The 12155-nt window shown below is 41.9% G+C and overlaps 1 protein-coding gene across 2 annotated transcripts in view; it reads left to right on the top strand.

The window, feature by feature from the left end:
- Nucleotides 1-8780, top strand: part of PARVA (parvin alpha) — a 182649-nt gene extending 173869 nt beyond the window's left edge. Inside the window, exon 14 of one of the 2 annotated variants that reach the window (XM_057552591.1) lies at nucleotides 6694-8780. In XM_057552591.1, the coding sequence (XP_057408574.1) occupies nucleotides 6694-6770 (77 nt within the window). In that variant the 3' untranslated portion in view covers nucleotides 6771-8780. Of the gene's footprint in view, nucleotides 1-3676; nucleotides 3796-6693 lie in introns of those variants that run through there. The other variant, XM_057552590.1, reaches the window with a different exon arrangement.
- Nucleotides 8781-12155: the final 3375 nt, after the last annotated feature.

Here is a 12155-nt window from a genome sequence, read left to right as displayed (position 1 = left end):
TAAAAAAAAAAAAAATAATAATAATAATTTTTTTTTAAAAACCCAAATATCAATGAAACCAAAAGCTGGCGTTTTTTTAAAAGATAAACAAATTTGACAGATTTTTACCCAAGCTCATCAGGAAAAAAAAAAAAAAAAACATGAGAGGACCCCAAAAAACAAAATAAGAAATGAAAGAAGAGAAATAACAACCAATATCACAGAGATACAAAAAAAATCATAAGAGAATACTATGAACAGTTATATGCCAAAAAATTGGACAACCTAGAAGAAATGGTCAAATTTCTAGAAACATACAACCTTCCAAGACTGAATCAGGAAGAAACAGTCTGAACAGAGTGATCACTAGTAGTGAATTGAATTTGTAATTTTAAAAAACCAAACAAACAAACAAACAGAAAAAAACTCCCAGCAAACAAAAGTCCCGAAAGCTTCACAGGGAAATTCTACCAAACATATAAAGGAAGAACTAATATCATCCTTCTCAACTATTAAAAAAATTGAAGAGGAGAGAACATTTGTAAATTCATTCTACAAGGCCATCATTACCCTGATACCAAAATCAGGCAAAGACACTACAAAAAAAAAGAAAGAAAGAAAATTGCAGGCCAATATCTAAGATAAATATAAACAAAAATTCTCAACAAAATATTACCAAACCAAATTCAACAATATAAAAATCCCAAAATCAAGTGTGATTTATTCCAGGAATGCAAGGATGGTTCAATATCCCCAAATCAATATGATACATCACATTAACAAAAAGAAGGATAAAAATCACACTATTATCTCAATAGGCACAGAAAAGGCATTTGACAAAATTCAACATCCATTCATGACAAAAATTCTCATCAAAGTTGTTATAGAAGGAAAATATCTCAATATAATAAAGGCGATTTATGACAAACTCACAGCTAACATCATACTCAACAATGAAAAGGTAAAAAAGCTCTTTCTCTAGAACCAGGAACACGACAAGGATGCCCATTCTCATCACTTCTGGTTAACATAGTTTGGAAGTCCTAGCCATAACAATCGGAAAAGAAATAGAAATAAAAGGCATCCAACCAGATGGGAAGAAGTAAAACTGTAACTATTTGTAGATGACATGATACTATGTATTGAAAACTCTAAAGTCTCCACCAGAAAACGATCAGAACTAATAAGTGAATTCAGTAAAGTTGCAGGATATAAGAATACCTAGGAATAAACTTAACTAAGGAGGTGAAAGTCCTATAATCTGAAAACCATAAAACACTTATGAAGGAAATTGAAGATGATTCAGAGAAATGGAAAGATATCCCATGTTCATGGATTGGAAGAATTAATATTGTTAAAATGTCCATACTACCCAAAGCAATCTACAGATTTAACACAATCCCTACCAAAATACCCATGACATTTTTCACAAAACTAGAACAAATAATCCTAAAACGTATATGTAACCACAAAACACCCCAAATTGCAAAAGCAATCTCGAGAAAAAAGAACAAAGCTGGAGGAATCACTCGCCCTGACTTTAGACTATACTACAAAGCTACAGTAATCAAAATAGCATGGTACTGGCACAAAAACAGACACATAGATCAATGGAATAGAATAGAGAGCCCAGAAATAAACCCACACACTTGTGGTCAATTAATCTACAACAAAGGAGGCAAGAATATACAATGGAAAAAAGACAGTCTCTTCAATAAGTGGTACAAGGAAAACTGGACAGCTACATGTAAAAGAATGAAATTAGAACACTTGTTCATATCATATACAAAAATAAACTCAAAATGAATTAAAGACCTAAATTTAAGACTTGAAACCATAAAACTCCTAGAGGACAACATAGGCAGAACACTCTTTGACATAAGTTGTAGCAATATTTTGGGGGCTCGCTCTCCTAACACAAAAGAAATAAAAGCAAAAATAAATAAATGGGACCTAATTAAACTTAAAAACTTGCACAGCAAAAGAAATATTGACAAAATGAAAAGACAACCTACTGAATGGGAGAAAATATTTGCAAATGATATTACCAGTAAGTGGTTAGTTTCCAAAATATATAAATAGTTCATACAACTCAATATCAAAAAAGTCAAACAACCTGATTAAAAAATGGGCAGATGCACGTCTGGAGCTTGTGCTCCGCAACGGGAGAGTCTGCAGCAGTGAGAGGCCTGCACACCGCGATGAAGAATGGCCCCCACTTGCCACAACTAGAGAAAGCCCTCGCACAGAAACGAAGACCCAACACAGCCAAAAAGAAAGAAAGAAAGAAAGGAAGGAAGGAAGGAAGGAAGGAAGGAAGGAAGGAAGCAAGGAAGGAAGGAAGAAAGAAAGAAGCTTTCATTAAAAAAAAAAAAATAGGCAGAAAACCTGAATAGACATTTTTCCAAAGAACATGTACAGATGACCAACGGGCACATGAAAAGCTGCTCAACATGACTAATCATCAGAGAAATGCAACTCAAAACAATAATGAGATATCACCTCACACCTGTCAGAATGGCTACCATCAAAATGTCTGCAAATAATAAATGCTGGAGAGGGTGTGGAGAAAAGAGAACCCTTCTACACTGTTGGTGGGAATGTAAACTGTTGCAACCACTATGGAAACAGTATGGAGCTTCCTCAAAAACTAAAAATAGAACTGCCATGTGATCCAGCAATTCCACTGCTGGGTATATATCTGGAAAAGATGAAAACTAATTCAAAAAGATACATGCACCCTGATGTTCACAGCAGCGCTATTTACAATAGCCAAGATATGGAAGCAACCCAAGTGCTCATCAACAGATGAATGGATTAAGAAGATGTGGTATATATATAATATGGAATACTACTCAGACATAAAAAAGAATGAAATAGTGCCATTTGCAGCAATGTGGATGGACCTAGAGAATATTATGCTTAGTGAAATAAGCCAGAGAAAGACAAATACTATATGATTTCACTTATATGTGGAATCTAAAAAATAAAACAGATGAATATAACAAAACAGAGACTCACAGATATGAGAACAAACTAGTGATTACCAGTGGGGAAAGGGAAGGAGGAAGAGGAAAGATAGTGGTAGGGGATTAACAAACTACTATGCCTAAAATAAATAAGCAACAAGGATATACTGTACAGCATAGGAAAATATAGCCATTGTTTTATAATAACTTTAAATGGAGTAAAATCTATAAAAATATTGAATCACTGTGTTATACACCTGAAACTAATATAACACTGTAAATCAACTATTCTGCAATAAAAGGAAAAAGAAATAAATTGGAGTAAATTAAATGGTCATTTTGAAACACTCTCCCATATTGGACATTTTCTTTCTCTAGCAATCTTAGAACTCCCCTGTCTTTAAAAGGGAAAAACAAATCCTCCCGCCTCCATCCATAGCTCTCCTTCCTCAGGCTCCCAAGTTCACCCTTTGCACCCATGCCCATTGCCTCCACCTCTCATCTGCCCATTCTGCTGTTAACACCTTGCCACCACCTGCACATGGCCTTGCTCTCTCCCAAGCCACCAGCAGGACCATGTCCCCTGGGAACTCTTTCCAGCCCTTACTCTCTTCACCCTCTTGGGAGCATGTGGCTCTATTGGTCATCCCCTCTTTCTGGAATTTTCTTTCTTGGCTTCCAGGACACTGGGAAATCATTCATGCATTTATTTATTAATATCTTTTGAGGTCTGTGCATGCCAGGTACTGGGCCAGGCACTGGAGCAAAACAAGATCAACTCTCTGCAGTCACGTTGGTCACACTCCGAGCAGAGGCAGATTTCATCAGATAAGCACACAAACCACTGCTTGAGAACTGGAGTGAGTGCTATGAAGTAAGAGTGCGGGGGTTTTGAGAACATAAGACAGGGTGCCCTCACCAAGGCCAGGTGTCAAGGCTTCACTCAGGAGGCAGTGCTTTGAGCTGAGGTCTGCAAGAGGATCAGGAGGCAGCTACTTGGGAAGAACAATCTAGATGTTGCAACAGCATGTGCAGAGGCCAAGATGATGGAGGAGCACAGCCTATTGGGACGTTGTGAAAGGACGCCCCTGTAACCAGTGCAGAGTGAATCAGGGGGAACGTGGCATGAAGTGAGACTGGAAGGGTGGGCCAGAGTCAGCTTTTGCCTTGTAAAACCATGGATTAGGATTCGGGACTTTATCTTATGTGAAATAGCTGTATGGGCATACAGGTTGTGACCTGCACAATCCCTGGGGCCAGAGTTATATTGTAGTCTGTGGTAATGATACCTTGGAAATATGAATGATGTGCCCTGGAGTTGTGCAGTGTGCATCCTGCACAACCATACCCAGAAGCCAAATAGTCTAGCTGCAGTGGGTAGAATGGACTGGAGAGGGCAAGAGGCTTTGAGGAGCTCAGTTAGGAGCCTGCTGCAGTGGCCCCAGTGTCAGCCTACCTTCCCCTTCACGCTCACTCCCTTAGTGAGCTCACCTTTGTCCCTGTCTGCCTTTCCAGCAGTTCCTTCTTAGGGTAACTTCCTAATCTTTGACTTGGGTGGAATTTAAGGAACACTCATCACTAAGCAGTCAGGGGAGGACAGGAATCAGCCCAGAGGGCATAGGACCCTACCTGACAGAGGGTGACTCAGCATGAGCAAGGCAAGGCAGCAGGGCTCAGCCACTGGGCAGGGTCCAAGCTGGAGGCTCACATATGTGCACGAACCAACATGGGAGCAGAAAGGAAGCTGAGCTCCAGGCCTCACGGGTGGTCCCTGAGCCCCTGGTCTATCAGCAAGAGAGCCTGGAGCAGAGTCTGAGCCCAGCAGGGGTGGAGTAGGGTTGGTCTACAACTGGGATAAGGCCTGGGAGGGGGCAGGCAGGATGGGGCCCAGGGGTTTGGGGAGCCCTAAGGAGATTCCCCAGCCCTGGGCCCTTGGCTTATGGCCCAGTAGGTGTTGATCTTTGCGGGGCCTAAGGCCTGGGCACACCTGACTGTGGCAGCTACAACTGCAAGAGTCCCAAGGCTAAGACCTGGAACCACAGCCCAGCCTGCCAGAGCCGCCGGCCTCCCGCTCTGCTGGTCCTGGATGATCCCTGTTCCTGTTGACCACGCCGCTGCTGGAGCCCTGACATTGTCCCCCAGTCCCTTCCCTCCCAGCGACTCAGCCTCCCACCTTTGAAACCCGGAGCATTTATTATTTTCTATTATTTTCTCTTACATCATTTACTTCATCAGACCTTCTGCACAGTTAGGGTTTTTTTCCAATAACTTTAGTGAAATATTATCAAACGAGCCACCATGTAACCAGCACCCAGCTCAAGGGATACAGCAATCCCAGCTCCCCAGACTTCCCTCCGCTTGCCCTTTTTGGACATAATCTTCAACCTCAACTCTCCTGACTTGTATAGTCATCAGACTTTTGCCTTTTTCCTTCTTTTTTTTTTTTAAACTTTTCCTTTTCCTTCTATTACCTCAGTCTGCATCCCTAAGTAGTAGGCAGAGTTCCTTTCTTTATATTTTCACTACGCCAGTTCCTCAGGGAAGGCGCTCCCACAGGGGTGTGAGTGCAGAGGGGCAAGCGCAGGGTGGGGCCTTGGGGGGGAGGAGAAGGCAGAGGAGTCCACAGAGGGTTAGAGGGGCAGCCAGAGGAGGCGACCAGTAAAGAGGAGGAAGAGAGGGAGGGGTCAGGGGAAGTGAGGGCGGGAGGAAATGGTTGTATAAAAGCTCAGGACAGGGGGCTTCCCTGGTGGCGCAGTGGTTGAGAATCTGCCTGCCAATGCAGGGGACGCGGGTTCGAGCCCTGGTCTGGGAAGATCCCACATGCCGCGGAGCAACTAAGCCCGTGCACCACAACTACTGAGCCTGCGCGTCTGGAGCCTGTGCTCCGCAACAAGAGAGGCCGCGATAGTGAGAGGGCCGCGTACCGCGATGAAAAGTGGGCCCCGCTTGCCACAACTAGAGAAAGCCCTCGCACAGAAACAAAGACCCAACACAGCCATAAATAAATAAATAAATAAAAATTTAAAAAAAAATAAAAGCTCAGGACCCACGGTGGAACTCTCCCGAAAATATAATCCAGCTCCCAGCCTCAAACCCGGCCGCCTTGCTCTGTCCTTAATCTTTCGGATGACACATAATCTACGGAGTACTCCCTGCCGGGTGGGCTCCTCTGCCCTTCAGGGGCCCTCCCACCCGTCTTAAGGGAGAGGCAGCTTAGTCCTAACTCACCTCCTCGTCCCCCATTGTAGCTGCAGGCCCTCCCCTCCTTGCCACCCATCACGGCTGGCTCTGTGGGGCAGGGTGAAGGCAGAGGGAGAGGGGCCCCGAGAGACAGGTGAGACCCAGGGCACAGAGTCGGGTCAGGGTCCTCTCGCCTGGGATTCTGTTTCCAGGGCAAAGACTACATGCTCTGGGGTCTGCTTTCTTTCAGTGAGAGATGAGACACCCATGCCCCAGCACCTCTGCCCCTCGCTGCCCCCTGCTCTGAATTCTTGCTGCACACACTGCCCATCCTTCAACACCCACCTGCCCCTGGTTGTCTCATGGGGATGCTCTTCTCTCCCAGCAGGACAGGGAGCTAGCTCTGCAGGAGCACAGAACGATGTCCTGTGGGAGAGGGGAGACACCCTCCCCAGGACCATGCTGGGCACATGTGGTGGGGGGCAGAAGGAAGAGGACACCCGATGCCAGTTTGGGGCCATGTGGCACCACTGAAGCAATGTGTGTTTTTTTGTTTTCTATGCAGACATCGTCAACTGTGACCTGAAATCCACACTGCGAGTGTTGTACAACCTCTTCACCAAGTACCGGAACGTGGAGTGAGGGGCAGACTGGACTGTCCCCTGAACCGCCTTAACCTGCTTATTCCTGTCTCTTGCTCTGTGCTCTCTCCCAAGTCCGCCTGCTCTATTCCCAGAGATAGTGGAAACTGAGATTAGGAAGGAAATGATCAGTAAGTCAGTGGGCTGACCCACACCTCCCAGGCTCTAAAGCTGACCCTGCAATAGCTCGTGAAGGTTGTCGCCATCCTGGTGCCAGGTCCAGATTTCCCTCAGTGTGATTTGGAACCAACTTAGGCACAAGAGCCCACCCACCCACCCACCCACCCTCAGAAGATGAAAATAAAGATAACAGTTACCATTTAATGGGTATAACCTATGGGCTGGGCACCACACTAAGTGCTCTGAGCTACTCAAACTCACGAATACTCATGACTCCTATTGAAGCAGATGTTATCAGCCCCTTTTACAGATACGGAAACTGAGGCTCAGAGAGGTTACATGACTTGCCAGAAGCTGCCATTTGTTTTTCTTCTTTAAAGAACATATGTGTTAATAACCAGCCCGTTGCATTACAGTCTCTGCACATTCTATTCTTGTGTGTGTGTGTGTGTGTGTGTGTGTGTGTGTGTACGTGTGCACCTGTGCCCTCCAAGAAGACAGGAGCCCCCTGATCTCACCACCAGGCAGGCTAGGTCAGGGCTCAGTGATTCACACTGAAATTGGCAAATCAAACTTCACCCAATTAATAGTGTGTGTGTGGCAGGAGTCATGTCCCTCAACTCCTTCGCAAATGAAAATTACTCTTAATTCCTTCAGATTTGTAATAACCCCTTACTCTGGTTTCAGGGTGACATTTGGGGTGGATTCTGCTTAAAATTAATGGAGTGGCACATTTTGCAGCCTTCTTGCTTGATTGCCTGTAATGGAAGTGCCCTATATTTTCCTACAAAATAAGTCCTCAATTCACTATCGTTAGGCAAATGTACAATATACCCAGGCACCACAGAGAGCTGGGCGCGGGCCCATGCGAGCAGGGCTTGGGAAATAGGGCTCTTCAACAGGGACCCTTGAGCTTAAAGAAAGGAACTCCTTTTTGCCCTCTAATTGATCATTTAGACCATTTCTGGCTAAATCTGCCCACATGCAATTACTGGCTAATTCAGGCGAGGAAAAATGTAAGTTATTTAGACCCAAGCTGAGTGGTTTCCTTGCGTGGGTTACCTGCAGGCTTGCGGTTACATGGATCCCCTCTACGTGAACCCAAGTTTGGAACCCAAGTTTGGAATACAGGGCTCTAGTTGTCCCAGCCTGCGGGGCCTGGAGGGATAGGAAAGGGGATGAAGTGGGGGTGAGTAGGAGGACAAGAAGCGTGGGGCAAATACTTGCACACTTAGTATGCATGGGACCCCCTTAGACCGAAGGTTGCAGCTTGGGGTACTTAACACTCATACTCATAAGTTGACCAAGCCCTTGGGATAATTAATAACTTGTACTGATATTATATCTTCATTATAGAATTTTCCTAAGTATGCTCAGTGGACACCAGTCTGTATCCCCACCGCCAGAAGTCTATGCCTGCTTTGTCACTACTTTAGGCCCAATTGCACAAAGCCCATCCCTAGTTTGAGGAATCCACTGTGATCTCTGTCTACACCACCCAGAGGGAGGCCTCCCATCGTGTCCAAAACATTCCTTCCAGCTTTTCATCACTTCTTACTCTATGGTCTAGCTGCAGTCACGCAGAACCCATACAATTTCGATATACTACCTGTTTCTGGGGAGATTTTGCTCTAAGAAAGAAGTATTACTCAGCATAATGAGCATTAAGGATAGAAAGAAAATGTACTCTCTGTGTCAATTTGTGTAAAAGTATACAATTCTTTTTACATAATTAGTGAAATATTTCATTTGTCATTAGGAAACACTAAATACTGTGATATTTGTTTGCTCTCTTTTAAATTCCTGATAGCAAATCAACATAAATAATTGCTTTGTCTCCTTGAGCAATACTAAGGCAGGATGAAATAAATAATGCATTCATTTAAACATGCTTTGCTCTATGAATTTTGTCTCATTTTTTTGTGTTCTTTTCTTATATTCAAGCTGCAAATGGACAGTGGACAAGTGGCCTTATTAAGAGCACTCTTTTTTTATATTTTACAAATATACTGTATGAAGACACGTCAGAACACTCGGAAACTTTTTTAATAGCAGGTCTAATTTATCAGAAAATTGTATTTCGAGACTGAGGTCTTCACCACAGTCCATAATCCCAGGGCTTGGGCCTGGTTTTATAACACTGCCATCTCATTTAGAGGTTTTTGTTTAGATTCTGGAACCTTCTGTGTAATACGTGACTATGTTTTTGAAGGGGGGTAAAAGGCATCAGGAAACAAATAAACCAAACTTAACCCTCATCTCTTTTAAAAGAAAAAAGAAAAGCTGAGGCAAGAATCAAGTCTCTGTAGGCTCACTGTGTCCTTTTTTTCCCTTTTTCCTCTTTTCTAAATTTAAATTCATTGATTTTTTAATACTTGATGTATAAATGGTACAAAATTTAAAAAGTGTGAATATGTATCTAGTGAAAAACCTACTTTCTCTCCCTCCCCTCCCCCAGCAGCCAGTACCTGTCCCCAGAAGCAACTATTTTGTTCTGTTTCTTATATTCACTTCCAGAGATACCCCAACAATATAAAGCATATAATTATTTGTCAACATACATATAAAATCATTCTTTAAACATAAATAGCATATTATACATAGTATCATGCACATTGCTTTTTTCACTTAATGTTCTATCTTGGAGATTATTCTGCACTGAGTATTAAAACTTCTTACAGTTTAAAATGAGAATATGAGTACTTTATAAATACAAATGCACATCTCTGGTCTGCATGAGCTAGAAAATGAAAGCCCTACCAGAAGGAGGTAATGTTGCCTAGACAGTGATTTCAAAAATCAAGACTGGTACCTACTGGGGTGGGGGGGTAGGGAGGGCATTACCAGAAACATTCTTCTGTGCCCTAAACTGAATTTATTTTTTTAAAGGCCTCCTTTGGACTATTATGGCAAATGATGTACAGTTTGATTAAGCTTTTATTTGTACATATTACTAGGGCTACTAATTTGTAATTGACTAAGAAAATGCTAAAGGTTACTGGGTACCCCACAGTATCCTGCTATAAGCCCGATGCCTGTGCAGTGCCTGTCCACTCTATGGGAAGTTCCAATTTCACATGTGCAGGCACAGAACTGACATTTCCAAAATGTGAGAGAAGGACTCTTTATCAGGATATCATCAATGTTGTCTTCAGTTGGTTGCTATTTGCAATTGCTGCTTTCAGTACTTTTTAATTATGAATTACAGTTAGCTTAGCTTTATCATTATCAGTTTATTTTGTTGTGGGTTGCTTGGTTAACCCTACAGAATATACTGAAGCTTATTTGCATCAAGAGTATTCTGGGGCTGTAATTTTCCAATAACTTGACTCTCAGACATGTATACATTGTGGTTCAAATATGAATCATCCATACTCCAGTGCTAGAGCAAATGTATATATAATCCACTCCCCCTACATTATCACTAATTTATTTTTCCACTGGAAAATGAGACTAGATGGAGTCAGTAGGTCAAGCAGTTTTTCCCTGCCTAAGTAGGGGCTGATCAAAAATAATCTGATGTTTGCAGATGACATGATACTATACATAGAAAATCCTAAAGATGCCACCAGAAAACTACTAGAGCTAATTAATGAATTTGGTAAAGTAACAGGATACAAAATTAATGCACAGAAATCTCTTGCATTCCTATACAATAACAACGATAGAAAGAGAAATTAAGGAAACACTACCATTTACTATTGCAACAAAAAGAATAAAATACCTAGGAATAAACCTACCTAAGGAGACAAAAAACCTGTATGAAGAAAACTGTAAGACACGGATGAAAGAAATCAAAGACAATACAAACAGATGGAAAGATATACCATGTTCTTGGATTGGAAGAATCAACATTGTGAAAATGACTATACTACCCAAAGCAATCTACAGATTCAGTGTGATCCCTATCAAATTACCAATGGCATTTTTTACAGGACTAGAACAAAAAAGTTTACAATTTGTATGGAAACACAAAAGACCCCGAATAGCCAAAGCAATCTTGAGAAAGAAAAACGGAGCTGGAGGAATCAGGCTCCCTGACTTCAGACTATACTACAAAGCTACACTAATCAAGACAATGTGTACCAGCACAAAGACAGAAATATAGATCAATGGAACAGGATAGGAAGCCCAGAGAAAACCCATGCACATATGGTTAATTAATCTATGACAAAGGAGGCAAGACTATACAATGGAGAAAAGACAATCTCTTCAATAAGTGATGCTGGGAAAACTGGACAGCTCCATGTAAAAGAATGAAATTAGAACACTTCCTAACACTATACACAAAAATAAACTCAAAATGGATTAAAGACCTAAATGTTAAGGCCAGACACTATCAAACTCTTAGAGAAAAACATAGGCAGAACACTCTACGACATAAATCACAGCAAGATCCTTTTTGACCCACCTCCTAGAGTAATGGAAATAAAATCAAAAATAAACAAATGGGACCTAACGAAACTTAAAAACTTTTGCACAGCAAAGGAAACCATAAACAAGACAAAAAGACAACCCTCAGAATGGGAGAAAACATTTGCAAATGAAGCAACTGACAAAGGATTAATCTCCAAAATATACAAGCAGGTCATGCAGCTCAATACAAGAAACAAACAACCCAATCAAAAAATGGGCGGAAGACCTAAATAGACACTTCTCCAAAGTAGAAATACAGATTGCCAACAAACACATGAAAAGATGTTCAACATCACTAATCGTTAGAGAAATGCAAACCAAAACCACAACGAGGTGCTCTAGAGCCTGCACGCCACAACTAGAGAGAAGCCTGTGCGCTGCAATGAAAGATTCTGCATGCTACAATGAAGATTTCGCATTCAGCAACTAAGACCCAACACAGCCAAAATAAATACAATAAATTAACAAAAAAAAAAGTAAAAAAAAAAAAAAACCACAATGAGGTGTCACCTCACACCAGTCAGAATGGCCATCATCAAAAAATCTAGAAACAATAAATGCTGGAGAGGGTGTGGAGAAAAGGGAACCCTCCTGCACTGTTGGTGGGAATGTGAATTGATACAGCCACTATGGAGAACAGTATGGAGGTTCCTTAAAAAACTAAAAATAGAACTACCATACTACCCAGCAATCCCACTACTGGGCGTATACCCAGAGAAAACCATAATTCAAAAAGATACATGAAAAAAAAAAAAAGATACATGTACACAATGTTCATTGCAGCACTATTTACAATAGCCAGGACATGGAAGCAACCTAAATGTCCATCGACAGATGACTGGATAAAGAA

The sequence above is a fragment of the Balaenoptera acutorostrata genome, chromosome 9 (assembly GCF_949987535.1).
Source record: "Balaenoptera acutorostrata chromosome 9, mBalAcu1.1, whole genome shotgun sequence".
In the NCBI taxonomy this organism is placed as follows: domain Eukaryota; kingdom Metazoa; phylum Chordata; class Mammalia; order Artiodactyla; family Balaenopteridae; genus Balaenoptera; species Balaenoptera acutorostrata.
Note: the sequence above shows the minus strand (reverse complement) of the source record. Positions and strands in the feature narration are given on the sequence as shown.